Source organism: Corvus moneduloides, chromosome 18, assembly GCF_009650955.1.
Source record: "Corvus moneduloides isolate bCorMon1 chromosome 18, bCorMon1.pri, whole genome shotgun sequence".
Taxonomy (NCBI): Eukaryota; Metazoa; Chordata; class Aves; order Passeriformes; family Corvidae; genus Corvus; species Corvus moneduloides.
The window spans coordinates 9267271-9283632 of NC_045493.1; the positions used below are offsets into that span (position 1 = coordinate 9267271).

The 16362-nt window shown below is 41.2% G+C and overlaps 1 protein-coding gene across 2 annotated transcripts in view; it reads left to right on the plus strand.

Moving 5' to 3' along the window:
- The first annotated feature begins 79 nt into the window (after positions 1-79).
- TTC28 (tetratricopeptide repeat domain 28) overlaps positions 80-16362 on the plus strand; it is a 113686-nt gene continuing 97403 nt past the window's right edge. For both annotated transcript variants that reach the window (XM_032128544.1, XM_032128545.1), the window contains exons 1-2: positions 80-251; positions 5860-6138. In XM_032128544.1, coding sequence (XP_031984435.1) covers positions 168-251; positions 5860-6138 — 363 coding nt within the window. In that variant the 5' untranslated portion in view covers positions 80-167. The remainder of the gene's footprint in view (positions 252-5859; positions 6139-16362) is intronic.

Sequence of the window (16362 nt, forward strand, 5' to 3'; positions counted from 1 at the left end):
CCGGGGTCCGGGCGGAGCCCAGCCCCGGGGCGGGGCCGGGGCAGTGCGGGTCCCACTCAGCTGGGCCCGGAACGTGGCGCCGGGCGCCGGAGCGGGATCGGCATCGGCCTGGCGGGGGCGGCGGCGGCCCCGGCCCCCGAAGGAGAAGGAGGAGGAGGAGGAGCGCGATGGAGCAACAGGCGCTGCCGCCCCCGCCGGGGGCCGTGGCGGTGGGCCGGGCTCGGCGGGAGCAGGACGCGGAGCCTCCCCGGGTGAGTTGACGCCGGACTGGCAGTGCTGGAGCGGTCGGGGAGGCGGGAAGGAGCCGCCGGGCCGGGCCGGACGCGGGCGGCGGGGGAAGTTGCGGGGCGCGGGCGGGCGGCTGTCCCGGCACGGAGCGGCAGCGAGTTCAGTGGGGGCGCAGGCCCGGTGGCCCGAGGCGCCGTGAGGGGCCGGGCGGCGCTGGGGCAGCGACCCCGCTTCCCGGGAGCCCCGGGCCCGGCGGAACGGGCCGGGCGGGGGTCCCGCCGGAGTCCCGGCCGTGGTCCTGCGCGGGCTGGGGCGGTGCGGAGCGGCGGAGGGCCCGGGCCTGTCCCCGGAGCGGGTGTTGTGTGCCCCGAACGTGCTCGGCCGCCGCTAGCTGGAGCGGGACCCTCGCGAGCAGAGAGCTCGGATGTCGGCATGGGCATTGTGCTCGCTCTGGCGCCCCCGTAAACAAACCCGAATATCGTTAAAATCTGCAAAGTTTGAAGGTAGGCGTGTCAGGTGTACTTGGCAGCACTGCAGTGCTCCTTTACCCTGCTTCAGAGGTACAAAAAGTTGTTCTGAACTTGCTTATAAGGGCTTTGTTACTGACGGAACTTAGAACCTGGAGCTTGGATTCAGTCAGTGCGCCGTGGATGACAGCAGATGTCACGAATGTGGCTCTGCCCGTGCTCTGAACACAGATTGGGGATCAACGATGCGCGGGATTACCCCGGGCAGCAGCCTGCGCTCCTGTAGTTTGATGTTGCAGCCATAGGCATGTCCCTGGTTGTTGCCAGTGAACAGAAAGTTGAAATCCAGAGAGCTGGGTGCCTGTGCCTTCTTGTCCTTCTTCCTCTTCTTTTGTTGGAGTTGTTCATCGTTTTTGTGTCTTTCCTTTTCCTTGGAGGTTTTCACAATCTTAGATAATATCTCTTATGTGCTTTCTTCTGGTGTGAAACAAGAGCTCTTCAGGTGCTAAAGGAACCCTTTATAGACTCTTTGAAATGGATATGTGGCAAATGGATAAATTCCTAAATGGATGAGTGGATGTGCCTTGAATGTTGCCCTAACAGGTGTTCCTCGAATGAGGTTGCTGTTCATGCCTGGCTTTTGCTGGATTACTGGTTCATCGCTCCCTCGTTGCTGTCTCTGTCTCCCTATGGCTCACTAACAGATCAGAGGGAAAGGTCTGTTTCCTCATTGATAGTTTGTAATTTAATAATATATGTAATTACTATTAACAATAACTAGCTTTAAAAACTATGTATTAACCAAAAAGTACTGTTTAAGTTTAACTATGGATTGCATAGCTCTTACTACAATTTTTAGCAACACGTAGCATAGCTTAAATCAGGGTGGATCTAAGTACTGTCACAAGTGCAGATCTCTCCAAGCTCAGTCTTGGAAGCTCACAATTCCTTCTCATTTTAAAAAAATCTTTAGGAAAAACGTTTTCTATAGAAAATTTAGTATAAGCTCCAGTTAAGAAAAACAATCTGTTTCTTTCCTGTTGATAAGTTCATATCATCCTGTGGTGGCTTAAACCTCCAGTTTTGGTGGCCTTTCATTTCTTTCCACATTATTTCTTTTGAAATTCTGCTCTGTTTAGGGGAAGGTTGCATGTGGTTGGCAAGGTTTCATATCTGTTCAGAAGTTTGGTACAGCCTGGCTGAAGTGCTGGCTGCTGGGAGGCTTCAGAGACAGACTTCATGTGCTTTATATGTTCTTGGACTCTTGTCGAAGCCAATTTCTATTGCAGAAAAACAGTAATACCCCAGAATATGGAGAGAAAACATAAAAAAACTCTAAAGATTAAAATATAAGAAGTTGTATAGAAGTTTTCATAGAAAGGGAAGCTCAGTTACAGATATAAGCTGATTTTGGAAACTTGTATTTAGCATAAATTGCTGTCACTCTTTCCAGAATCCATTAGGAATGCCAGTTTTTCTGCTTGCCTCTTTTTGTTTTTTCCCTCTTCCTGGTGCTTCAATAAGTATCTTGAACTATTTAGATAATTTAAAAGATGAAAATGCTGCATATCACACTTACTGTATCTTTTTTATAAAGAATCCTTTTAAAATGGTGTCTTAACTATGGACTTGCCACCCAAGACATCATCCACATAAGGCATATTTATTTGCATTATGTAGCATTAAATAAGAGGAATTACGCACAAACCAAGAAGCTCTGAGGTGTAACATTAGTGTTTTGATAAAAAATTCACTTTTGTACCACATTTCTTACTTTAGTCCTCTTGGAGCAGAATCTGCATTTGCTGTTATCTCTTCTCACTCATCTTACTGGAACTTACTGGGAATCTGTTCCCTATGGCTTTCTGGATAGCAGTGTGCTGTTCAGACACATCTTTCAGTGTGTGCGGGCACTTCTTTTATTTGATGACTGTTCTGTAGAGAGGACTAAGTTTAACAAGCTTGATCTGTGAAGACAAAAGTTGTTGTAAGTTTTAGTGTGTGTTCAAGTTCCTGTTTGCTTTGGGGGCAGTTGGGAGTTCATTTCTTCTTGAAAAGAAAAAGACCAAAGAAGGTTGTGTGTGTTTTAACACTCCACTTGCATGGTCAGCTGGGTTGAATCCTGAGCACCTTCTGCCAGAGGAGGCTTTTTTCACCAGTGGAGGAAATTCTTCGCTGAGTCTGATCTGAAGCAGATATTGTGGAAGCTTCTGTCTGACGTGACCTCTGTAGTAGGAGCTGATTTCTGCTGTCTTACACTGGTTTGGAGAAGTAACATTGAGAAGCTCATGCCATCTTCTACTTTATTAGAAATACTTGAGCTTCTAACTCAGACTTTCTCACTAGATTCTCTTCTGCACTTCATTAGAACCCTTTTTGTTCTGCTGCACTAAGAAACTCCTCCTTTAGCGTTGGTTTGGTACATGCAGGCACCTTCTATAATAAAATGTTAGCCCAAATATGTGCATTACCATCACCTTCCATTGTATTAACAGGAGAAGAGCAGTGGTCACTGGAAAGTGGGGATGACTTTCTAATGAGTACTTTTTGTGAGTTGGTACCATAATCATAATCTTTTTTTATTTGTGGTTTGAGTGCCAGAGTGACTCAGTTTTACTGTTCTAGGGTTTTTTCTTTTACCTCATGATGTTTTACTGCCTTACGTAGTTCTCATGATAGCAGGAATTAAATAGTAACATATTCCACAAATTTCCATCATAGTTTCCTTTTTTTTCATGAGATTATTTAGCGTCACAGGACATTAGAGGCAGAAACCACTTCACTTGGACCGAGAGGATGTCTCCTCATGGATTCTCCTTGTTGTTACAGACTCACAGTATGATTCTGGAAGGATCATTAACAGCTTTGTGTGTTCATTTGTTTGTGCATAATAAACTGCCAGAAAAGACAGCTGTTGTTGGACTTGTTTCGCTGGTGCTCCTTGAGTTTGTGCTGGGTGTGTTGTGCCCTTGCAGAGGCCCCACTTCTGAGGGCTCAACAGCTCGTGGTGGTCCTGGGCAAGCAGCTCCAGTGAGGCTGAGCAGCACAGTCCCTGTGGTCAGGCAGAGGGGGTGGGTGAGATGCCACTGCTGCCCCTGCCACCCTGCCACAGCTGGTGAGGAATCTATTTCTCAAAATATTTATCTTCTGAATAACTTAAGTTCATGGCTAGTTGTGGTACTGCTTGTGGAAGCTGCAGTCATTCACTCTGAATGTGATAAAAGCATGGGAACTATACGACATTTGGTATTTTTCCTTGTCCCTGATGCAGGTCAGTGACCAGGAAATACACAGGGAGGGAGACAGCAGCCACCTTTAAAGACACATGAAGAAAGTGCTGCCCCTGGCACCTGCACACTCACCAGCCCCATTTCCTGCAGTACCTTCAAGCCTTCTGGTGACTAATTACCTTTCTCAGGGTTTCCTCATCTTTGTGTTTGAGCACGTGCCCATGCAATAGCTGCTGAATCTTCGTATTCAGTTCTTGCCCTCAGGTCACAACAAAGGGTCCATGTGATGAAGTTTATTGTTGGATGCTCACAGATGTGTGACTTATTGCACTGCTCGAATGAAGCAACGTGTTCAGTGGTAGGATTAGCAAGAATACTATAGAAAAAGCAACTACACAAATGGAAGGAAAAAAGGTTTTGGTTCAGTCTGCAATAGACTATAGCTTAGTCTACTACAGGACAAGAAACAGTACATTTACTGACACAAAGGAGATTTGGATATTAGGGAAAATATTTTAATGATGAAAATCCTGAAGCAGTGTAAGGAGATTGCCTGAGTAAAGCATGGAATCTCCTTCAGTAGAGAAGTTTAGGAAAAGTTTGGACAAACACCAAACACTGTCAGAAAAAAATGGATATAATAAGAAAAATAAGAAATCAGTAGTTTCTAACTTGATGCTTTTCTATTGTTGTTGTTTGACTTAAGGAAGAAAAAAAAAGAAAAGTCTATAGACCAATTGATTCTTGTGACAGGATGTCAGTTTGCAGCTTGCTTCCCTTTCCACCTTTAAAAATATGCCCCAGCTGGCTCTGGTAATGTATTTAAGCCCTGTGGTTGTTGTGTTGTGGTAACAATATGTGATATTCTTAAACTTTTTCAGTCTGCAGGACTAAAACTAGATGACACCAGTCTTAATTATAGTAGTCTAAACCTTTAATGAATATTTTCAAGTACTTTTTATGTTACCATATGTATTGTGTTGCCTGTTGCCAAATACTATTACTGCACAATTCCCAACTGCCTTGTGATCAGAGCTGGACTAAGATGTTCCTGCTGAGTTCTTGAGTATCCTTGAGAGAGAGTAGGGTTTGCATGACAGAAACAGTTACTGACTACAAAGGACTGGTTGTGGAAAATGTGCAATGTAGAAAGTTAAATAAGGAGAAGGTTCCAGAGTCAATGGAGCTAGGCTCACTTCAAATAATGCCTTACAATTAGAAGGCTTAAATCTTTTTTTTTTGTTATTTTGTATTACCTGAAGTTGTTGATGTGGGAGGGTGGCTCTGCCAAGGGTGACTGTTCTGTTGTTAAGATGAATTGTATGTCCCACTTATTTCTGTGAGTGTACGTGGTTCTAAAGACTCATCCTTCTCTTCCCAGCTATGAACAATTTGCAGCTGCATGTAGCTGGATGTAGAGGTTTGTGAGCAGAGGTTGTGGTGCAGGTTCTTTTGTTTGAAGAGATCTTACACGTTTTTCCATTGTCCATGTATGCCTGTGCTTCTGTGTGATTTGCATATCAAACTTCAAATGTACCAGCATCATCTTCATATTCACAGCTGCCACCTGTTCTCAACCTGGTAACTCTGCTTAGTGCTGTAGAATCAAATAGTGTGGCTGAGGAGGAAAACATTTCTAAGTGGGTGGAGTGCAGCATATGTAAACAGACTGCAACTGCTCTTGTGTCTAGAAGACATCATTCATAGGGAATGATATGTTTTGCAAGACTCTTTCTGTTACCCTCAAAAAGGGAATCAATAGATAAACAATTTACTTTTTAAAGAATCTGGTTCTGAATTCATAATTTGTTCTGCAACGATGCTGGTGGCTTTAGTTTCTGCTGTAGAGTTTCTAATAGTTTGATGTCTTTTCTTCCTTTTTTGAGTAGCATTTCTTAACACTAACATATAATTTCTCCCTTTCTCCTTCCCAGATTTCTTTCTGTGGATCAAAATCTTTCAGAAGAAAAAGTCCTGACAGTCCCATGTTGAGCAAAGCTGAATTTGTTGAGAAGGTTCGCCAGAGCAACCAGGCTTGCCATGACGGCGATTTCCACACTGCAATCGTGCTGTACAACGAGGCCTTGGGGGTCGACCCTCAGAACTGCATTCTCTACAGCAACCGCTCTGCAGCCTACATGAAAATCCACCAGTATGACAAGGCCTTGGATGATGCCATCAAAGCACGGCTCCTCAATCCCAAGTGGCCGAAGGTAAGGACGTGTATTTTCTTCTGGGGAAGGAGTAACTCCCTGGGGGATTATTGGTCACATGTGTAACACCCAGTGTAAACGAGTGCATATATTTCTGTACTAAAGTCTGGTTTTGCTAAAAGCTCCAGATAATAATGTATTTTCTGTTTAAAAGTTGTTTGACTTGAATTACCTGTTGGGTATTAAACAGTTTTCTGTGTAAGCATACTGTTCCCCAATGGGAGTAGGCTACTATTTTACTGTTTTAACACAGCGTGGTTCCTGGGTTGTGAAGACCAGACATCTGTTTTAATGTATAATGTAGTCAGCATTCATCAGCATCCAGGAACATGTGGCTCCAAAAGTTTGAGAGGTAGCATAGAGATTCTTGCTAGTATATTAGAGCGATAAAGCCTTTCAAAATAGTGTTCAAAGAGTGTTTGTGTGTAGTATATTTTGGACAAACATTTGAAGAAATGTGTATCTTGGCATTCTCAGTAAGACCTGACTACGTAAGGAAATATTTGTAAAGAGTAAATGATGTTGGTTGCCTCTTCCTCCTGGGCTTGCTTCCCACCAGCTGCCATTGATTGCTCCAGTAGCTGCCTTGCCTTGGCTAGTCCGGGGCCAGCCCTTTGCATGCTAATTGATTTTAACAGCATCTGCCCCATATTCCATTTCTCCTGTCAATCCCTCATGCATCCCTATGAGCCTCTTTAGCTAAAGGTGCAGTTTAAGAGCAGACTCATCACCCAGGTTCCTCTCCTCAGAAATTAGAGCAGGTGGCAAGCATGGTGCTCTGCCCAGCTGGGCTCCAAACTATTGAAATTAAGTTTTCTTTTATTTCAAAGCAGATCACTCAAAGTCTTGTATTTTGACTTGCAGCTGTTTATTAACCTCTAGAAAAGCTTTTTCATATGCTTCCTTAAGACTTGCATTAGTCCACATTAGAGAAACTCCTGCTTTGTCAGGGAGATGATTTGTAAACTTCTAAGTTGTGGTGTTGTTGCGTAGGGATTTTTGTGGGTGTTTCTTTGGTCATGAACTGGTTTGTGTTACTGATGTCATAAAAGATTTTGTATCAAGGACTCTGTTTAAAAGTAGAAAATTTCATTACTGTCAATTAACTTTAGCTATGCAGGTTGGTTGGCTGCAGGCAGCTAAGGACTGTAAAAGCCAGGGTGCCTGTGCTCACTTTTGTATCCTGGTTCTAAGAAATCTGGTAGAGATTTACTACAGAGCTGACTTAGATGAAAACTTGTGAAAAGGTTTCATAAAAGAATACTTTCAAAATGCCAGTCGCAGAAGTATAACTACCTTTGAAATGATCAGTGGGAAAGACTTAGGGATCAAAATAGAAGATAAGATGGAAAAGATTTATGAGCTTAAAAACGTTATCTGTGTTAAATGAAGAAATTACTAACAGTCAGTTAAATACAGAGATAATAGACTTATGTATTGATGCAGTACTCAGGTGAAATATTAAAAAAACCCCAAAACATTCTTAGTAATAAAAAAAAGAGACTTTTTCAGGTAGACTCTATCAATGAATTTAAAAACATGATGTAAGTCTGGTTCAATTCTAGTTCTGCTATTACATGTCTACCTGACCTTGAGCGAACTCTGTTTCTTTGTTTATTCTTGTTTTACAAAAAGTCAGGAGCCGCTTCTAGAGAACATTTTGAGCCTCATTGGTAGAAAAAGTACTGGAAGTCTTCAGTGATGTTGCTGTGATGACATAGCATCTGTTCTTGTTTTATTCTGTCAGTGTGTAAAGGATATCTTTCTGTATGATACAAAATGTTTATATACTTCAAAAGTTACTATCAGTTGGCAGTGGAAGAGTCAACATAGCTTTTGCAGGCATCCTGTCCTGAATAAAGCTCAACCACAGTCGCTGGTTGTATCTTCCCTTTTATCTTTTCACAGTGGTATCTTTAGTTTGTCAGTGTACCACACACTTCCCTCTTTTCTCTCAAACCCTCATAATCCCATTTGGAACCTTGTCTCTGTTTTTTAACTTTAAAGATTCAGTGCTAATTTTTTTGTGAGATCATCCCTCAGCATTTTGCTTCAGAGGCTGTGTCTGGGCAATCTTTTGTTGTCATGGTTCTTTTAAGACTTTGTATGTAGAAACGGATTTTTGATTTCACTTGGGCTGAAGGTACAGTAGCAAATACAAACATGAAATGAATTTCCCTCCAAGGCCTTTCATTATCTGGATTGAAGGTCAAAAAGGTGTTGAGCAGAAATAATTTGTAGAGTTTGGAGTTTGACTGTGCTGCTTGCCTTCATTGGCACAGTTGTGATGGAAGTCTCATAAAAATGGCTTGGCTGGGAGCATGGCTTGGCTTTTAGAAAGAAGCCATGGTGCTACTACAGTAATTTAGATAATGAAAACCCACAGCTGAATGAATTATTTTTTTATCCTCTGCATGTTCATTTCAGTGGAGCTGTGATTTTCGCATCCTTCTACATAGTGCTTCCCTTTCACTTTGAATTCTTGTTTCCACAAATCATCTGCAATGACTTGGATTTTAGAAGAGAATGAAAAATTTTACCAGACTCTGTTACTGATTTGTCAGCTCCACGATGAGGGTGGCTGTTGGCTTGGGACACTGAGGCCATTCACTGCCACTATGTCTTCGTTCTGTGTCCTGAGTTTGTGTTAGTTTGGTGAGGACTGGTTGCTTCTAGTTTAGGCTAGATAGTAGAATAAAATTCTTCACAAAAAGAGTGGTTCAGTGTTGGAATGGGCTGCCCAGGGAGGTGGTTGAGTCACTGTCCCTGGAGGTATTCAAAAAAAGACTTGATCGGGCACTCAGTGCCGTGGTTTGGCTGGCAAGGTAATGTTAGGTCACAGGTTGGACTTAATGATCTCAAAAGTTTTTTCCAACCTAGTTTATTCTGTGATTCTGTGATTCAGTTTTCCTCATTTTCAACATTTACAATTTCTAAGAGGTGTATTTGTATTTTTATTACATATTTAATCCTAATTTTAGCTAGAACAAGGAAAGGTCTACTTTGGGGAACTAATTAACTAGTCTGGTATGTTTTGAGCACAGGTATTTCAAGAGTGTCTGATACCAGAAAATAGGCAGTGGTGTTTAGAAGCTTAAAAGAGGTGCAGATGGTGGAGTGTCAGTGAGGCTCAGTTTGCGGACTGTCCTTACACAGTACAGGGATGTTTATTTCCTTGTGTGTGTGTGTGTGTAACTTGTCAGCCTGAGACAACAGGAGGGCTCTGTCTGAAGTTGAAAACTTAAGTTGTATATTTCAATATCAAAGTTTCTTTACCAATTAAAAAAAAAAATATTTATTGATAGAACAGAATAGGAAGATTGAAGTTTCTGCATACAAAATCTAAGTGAGTTTATTAATTAGCCAGGAGAGGGAGCTTAGCAGGGACAACTGGTATTTGGTTTGAAAGGCCCGAGTTTTAAATAGGGAACCTGACTTCCTTTCACTTAGGAAGTTGAAAAATTAATTTCAGTGCAGTTTTTTTTGAGATTTGAACTATTAAATGTAAATGTCTATATTTCTTTTCCTTCTTTGGGTACAAACTACATTTCTTGGGTGTGCAGTTTGTTAATTCTTATTTTGTGCTCCTACTCTACTCCACTTAATGCTTGTTAACATCCGTTCAATACAATCTGTGGCTGAAAGTCATGCTCTTAACATCCCCACCCCAAAATCTTTCTTTACAGCATTAATTAATGTGGGGTAATGAATAAGTATGTTTATACAAATGCATATGCTTATCTGTGCAGCTCAAGGCATGAACAATGGGAAAGTGGTCGCAGAGAGAAACATCAGATCTCTTACAGACGGGGATAACTTATTGTGTGTAGCTGAAACATGTTTATTACAACAGCACATAAACCTGTTCATGGGCTTCGTCTGAGAGGGCTGCCTTGTGAGTTCTGCTACTTGAAAAATATTTTGTGTACGTATCACTGAGAAATGCAAAGATAACAGGATATTTCAGGAATTAAACTGCATTTTGGTAACATTCAAGAGGCAAATCAGATCAGACTCATTTTGTTCTTTGTTTTCTCACTGAAGTTTTCTTTGTTTTGCTGTTGATCATGCTCTAGAAAATTTTTATTCTATTTCTCTTCACAGCTGTGCAGCCTTAGGCATGGTACATGAAAATGGAGGTATATATATTATGTGACTCTGACACCTGAACAGTCTCTCCTTAGTTCTTGCTGATTTTGAGATATTTTTAAATCCTCACATTATAGGAAAAATATGCTGTGGCTTAAATGATTTGAATTTTGACTTAATTCTATGCTAAAATATAGATTTCACTACCAGTTGAGTGCTGGCTCAGTGCTGCAACAGCTAACAAAATGTACAAACAGCCTCCTGCTACTGAACAATTAACTGGGTTTTGGCATTGATTTATTCTCTTAATTTCTCAGCAGAAAAGTTGTTCATTAACAGGAGATGAAATGACTGTCAGACTTGAATACATTTGGCTAACAGGAACATTCACAGCCTAAGATAAATGAAAGCAAGAATCACAAAGATGGATGTTTTCAGCACTCTGAGGGGTACCTTGATTTTATTTGATTTCTTTGTCCTGTGTGAGTAGAAGGGTGCTGACTGTACCATTTAGTGACACTGTGCTGTTTGAAGCCCCCAGGACTGGTGTTTGAGGAGCAGCATTCCCTGAAAAGCACAGTGGGTTACAGATTCGAAGATCAGGGTTCAGTACTGATCTCTGATTATTGCGGCTGTTCAAGCCACTAGGCAGGGAAAAATGTTACTTCTTAAAACAGGACCACCTTATTGTATGAATCTTTTTTAGAGCTGAAACACCTTTTGGAGAAAAATTGAACAGTCTGGAGAATGTCGTTGATGCAAAAGGAATGCCCTGTGCACATGTAATCCAGAAGTAACTAGGAAGAATTACAGCACTTTTCATCAGGCACACGTTTCTCTTATGGTCTTTGTCTTTCCTAATTTAAAATTAATTGTCTCAATTTAAAAATGTGGCTTTGCATCTGCAGTGGAGAAGAACTATGAAAGAACAGAAAGAAAGGGGCATTGTGGGCCGTGAAGCCTTTGGATGTTTGCAGTGCAAGAGGGGTTTAGGTGCTGTCATCTCACTCTAGGGGAATTTGGCAGAATAGCTTGCACTGGTATTTTATTAAGTGACTCCAGCTGTCGGTGATGTGACTAGGACTTTTACAAGAAAAAGGGACACTTGCATGTCCTCTTGCGCTTCTCCTGACTGCTTGCCCACCTTTAGAAACGTATCTTCATGTGCTCTAGGAATCCCTAACGACCTCAGAGCTTCTCCATGAGTGGCGAGTAGAGTACTGACCGTGGGTCGCATGTAAAACTTCTGAGCAAAGAATGTGACTTGACCACATAACTTTTTTCATGAATAGACCTCTTGTTTTTAATTTGATGAGCAAGGAACTTTCCAGTCCGGTCCTTCAGCTTACAATCTGTCTTTAATTTGCAGAAAGTTGCATTCCAGTTTTTCAGACATAAAACCATTTAACAGACTTTTTTCACTTTGCTAGAACTTGCTGTGTTACGTTATCGTTAGATTTGTGCATTTCTTTCTGTCTTTTCGTGTTGCAAAATTGCAGCATGGTTGAAGTTGGCTGGGACCCCTGGAGATGAATGCAGGGTCAGCTGGAGCAGGTTGTCCATGATACTGTCTAGTTGGGTTTTGAATATCTCCAAGGGTGGAAACTCCACAGCCTCTCTGGGCAACATGTTTCTGTGTTTGACCACCCTCACCAAAAAGTTTTCTGCTTCCTCCCTTTTTTTTTTTTTTCCAATTAGATATTTAAATAATGAGCATCATGTAGTATTTTGACAGATTTATGGAGTTAATGTTTTTCCCAACAGTCAAGTTCACTGAAGAGGTATTCTCTGCACCGGAAGTGATGGTTATGGCATTGCTGGGGAAAAACTGCTGTGCAGATAAGTTGTATAGGTTCTCCTTTCCCTAAATTCTTAAAATTACAGAGCAGTAGCAGTGCAACATGAGCGTGGGAGATGGGGACATGGTGGATGGATGACGCTATAATTATGTCATCCTAAAAAAAAATACATATACATGTAATGGTTGTCTTAGGCAAATACACAGGAAAAATTGCTCCTTTCTAAGAAATCAGCTTCTGCCTTAGAATTGGAAAAGAGGAGGTACTTCAGTCCCAGCATGCAACAAAATTTCCAAGCATTTACTATAGTGTTTCATTATTCCTTCTTTGGTTTTCTGGAACCCTTTCGTATATTGAATAAAGCAACTTAAAATTTTCTTTCATGGAATTGATGGCAGTTATTCTACTTAGTCTAAATGCTGTAATGTAAATTTCTCTCCTGGAAGGTGCTAATTTTTTACCCCACAGTTCTCTTGCCACTGGAACTAGTTATATTACTAGGGGGGAATGGTATAGTGGTTTTTATTCCTCATGTATCTGAGTATCCAAAGCACAAATGAAGAAATAATTCTGAAATGCAGAAGTGAAGATTGATCTGCAAGAGTGGTAATTAAGAAGAAGTATCTTGTTACCTGCTCATTGAGATTCAAGCGCATTACCACTGGAGAGCATTTTAAGACATTTGGACTGTGTTTATTTATTTACATAATACTGGATTTTATACCCCATAGTTTTAGACTAAAACCTTAGCATGTGTTGTTACCTCTTTTTCTCACCTACCCAAACCTTGAGGAGTTAGTTGCCAGGTGATTTTTCTACTCTTAGTTCTTCAGTGGTTTGTTCCTTCAATTTTGTTATTCTTAAGAATGAGACATATATTCCTTGTTTCTAATCAGCATACAATGATTGAGTTTCCTCATCTTGGAGATTAATTTCTTTGCTAATATTATCATAGTGGTGACTCATTCTGAAGTTCTGGAATTGTGGAGGGTTGGAGTGATGTGTGGAGAAATGGAGTGATGCACGGAGAAATGAGTGAAGCACATGAGAGGGCGCTCTGTGCTCAGGCGTTCAGCAGGGCCTGGGATCTCATTTCAGCTCTATGCACATATTCACATTTTTTGGATACTTTTAAGTGGAATTTCGTTAATTTCTTTCCACAGTCGGTGCTGTTCATGCTGCCCTTTGTGTTTGTTTGACATCAGGCAGGAATGGCTGGCGTGGCAGTGCTGGCAGATCCGGCTCCTGAGGCTGCAGTGTCACTGATGCTCGGCAGCAGGAGGAGAGCAGCTGTTCTGTGCTCTGCTTTCTGGAGTGGTTTGCTCTACACTCATGTTATCTGTACACATTTGGGTTTCTTTGCATTTTAATTGTTTGCTCTGATTTTGTTACCCTAGTGTCTGTAAGCCCCTTATCCCCATCTATTTTTCCTTTTGCTGCCATTACATTATTTACTGCTTGAATTAATCAAATCACCAACAACCATGTCTCAGATGGTTTTGGGTTTGTTCTGCAGCAAATAGTCCTGTTTTCATTAGGATTTGCCATCCTGGGTTCGTCCCAGCTCTCTGAATTTATGCTGTAGTTCTGGTTGGCCAAGGACTAGAATTTAACCAGCACTGCCTAAGAGATTGTGAATTATGAGGAGTGCATCAAGTCTTCCTCTCCTTTGAGAGCTGCCCGTCAGTGGCTGAGTGACAATAAAGAACAGGAGGGGATTTGAGGGGATTCAAGGATGCTGGGCCTGGTTTCTCTGTAATAGATAATAATTCTTTTATAGACCTGCATTTCTTGTTTGGTTATACAGGTCAATACATCATGGCATTTCTGGACATGCTGGATCCTCATCACAGACCTGTAATCTCAACCAGTCTCTGAGGAAATTAAGTTAAATGGAGAGTTTGTGAGAGCAAGCAGACAGGAGAAAATACTAAAAATGGAGAAAGCTGGAAATTGCCTTGACTAGCAAGTCAGTAGGAAGCACTCAAGGATACCATTTACACAGTGTGCTGCACTGTGCCAAGGGCAAAAAAACCCAAGCAATTAGCAGGGGCCTTGCTCAGAGCTCCCTGACAGCTGAAAATACATCCAGGGCTTAACATTCCATCTTCCTGGCCTTATAGTGCCAACAGGGGTTTGTTCAGGTCATTCCATCTCACTCCCTGCAGCCAAGTCGCATGTGAAGTGTCTGTGATCATGTACAAGTAGGAAATGCAGCACAGGGATAATTGCTGCATTAAGCAGAGGCATTTTCTGAGACAAGAACACGATGACAGTTCAGACTAATGCAAACGGGGAAGAGATTTGTGGCAATTATTTTTATTTCTATAACCACATTCTCTGAGTCACTGCTCCATTTGTGTCTGAGGGCACTGAGGTGTGAACTGCTGGACAGAGCAGGTGACATTTCCCTCTTACCGCAAGCATCTTTGTACGTGGTTTCTCTTTGGCTCCAAAAGGGAAAATATAAAGCCCTTTGTATTATATGGAACAATAGAAATAAATGACTGATAGTTTGGCTATTATCCACTGACAGAGAATTTACCCCTGAAATTTAAGAGAAAGGTTGAACAATACTGTGATTTCTATGATATAGTGAATAGACACTCTAGTTTCAATTTTATTTTCTGGATTTAAGTTAGTTTTGAACTCTTCCTTTCTTCCCTTGACTCAGGAATGTCAAATTTCTGTCCTGGAAGTCAAATAACTGAATTTCTCTAGAAGTTTTTAGAAGTTGATTATAGACACAAAATTTTTATGCTCTTCAATGCAGTTATTTCTGTAATTTCTGATGACATTACCAGAAGCTGGCAGTGGTATGCAAATTCCTCTATTGCTTTTTTCATTCTAAAACATTTGAGGAGCCAGCTCATAGAAAAAATAGATCATATGAATATGGATGTATATAAAAAGGATATAATAAAGGCATTTTTCTTAGTGTCCAGTATTTGAGACTATTCTCCCTAGGCAGTGTATCTGATGGCTTTTTTTAGTCTTGTCAGGGGCCTTGCTCAAAGTTCTGTTCCATGTGCTTGATAGGTCTGTAACTGAAAACTATTCCTTTAGTTTTTCTTGCGCTAGAACTAATACAGTGCTCACTTTCCCTAGCAGAAAATTAATTTTTTATTTAGACAAGTGTTAAATTAATGGTTTTATGATTCATTTTTAATGAACTTCTTCAAAGATGTGTACCAAGCCCTTGATATTCTGGATGCTAACAAAGGGAGAATGTACTTTGATGAAACATTTGTTAATAGAAGCTCATCTCATATGGGAAGTGGAAAGAAACTTTCTTGAAACACTGTATTAAATGGGTACTTCAGGCATAATTTTCCAACCTTTTTCAGGGTGAAAAAGAAGGTTTGATTTTTGCCATGGGTTAGGTGGTCTGTATTTTACTCCTTGTGGCTATCTGCTTGCAGGCTTTTGTCCTTCACAAATAAGGCACAAAAAGCAGTGCAAGACAGCAGAAAGGGGAATGTGAATGATACAAAACAAATAATTAAATAATTTAATGATAATTTAATAATTAATGATTTACATAATTAAAGGTGATTTTATAAACCTATATCCTCACAAGCTCTAGGAGCCATGTATCACAGAACCATAGAATCATACATAGCCATCTTCTGTCTCTTTGAGAGCTTTGTTCCCTTCAGCTGATAGAAAGTGTCGGCTCTTCCTCCGTGAGAATTGCTGTGCTGAGACTGAAGGGCCACACTCTGGAGTTTAAACTCTGGTGGGTATGAGATGTTTAAGGAAACAGGATCTGTGGGGACTGCTTTCCTAGCAAACATGTCAGACAGCTGTCAGAGATTCCGGGGCTTTCTGTCAGGGTTACAGCTGAACTGTTGGATCTTCATTATCATTGATGGACTTCTCAGGAACTGAATTTCTGAGTCCATTTGTCCTATGAAACCATACCATCTAGTAGAATTCAGTGTCATAATTTTTCTAAATATGTGAAAAAGCTGGTAAAACGTGGTTTTATTTCTGTTACCATGGTAACATTCAGTTCTGTGTTTGCTGGACAGCTCCCCCGTGAGTTGGGCAGAGCATGGTTGGGTCCTGCCTCACGCTGTTGGACTTTTGTGAGAACTCAGGGTAGGAATTCTGGACGTATTTTCTTATTTTTATTTTCTTTCTATTTTTTCTTGCACCGTAATTCATTCTTCATTGGTCCAAAATACAAAATAATGGTTGTCCTTTGCTTTTCCTTTACCAGGTGAGTAGGAACTGGAAAACAATCTAATATCAGATTTTGTTGTAAATGTAACCCTTAACCCCCCTCAGTTATCACACAGGAATATCTGTAAGAATCTTGATTAGCTTTTAG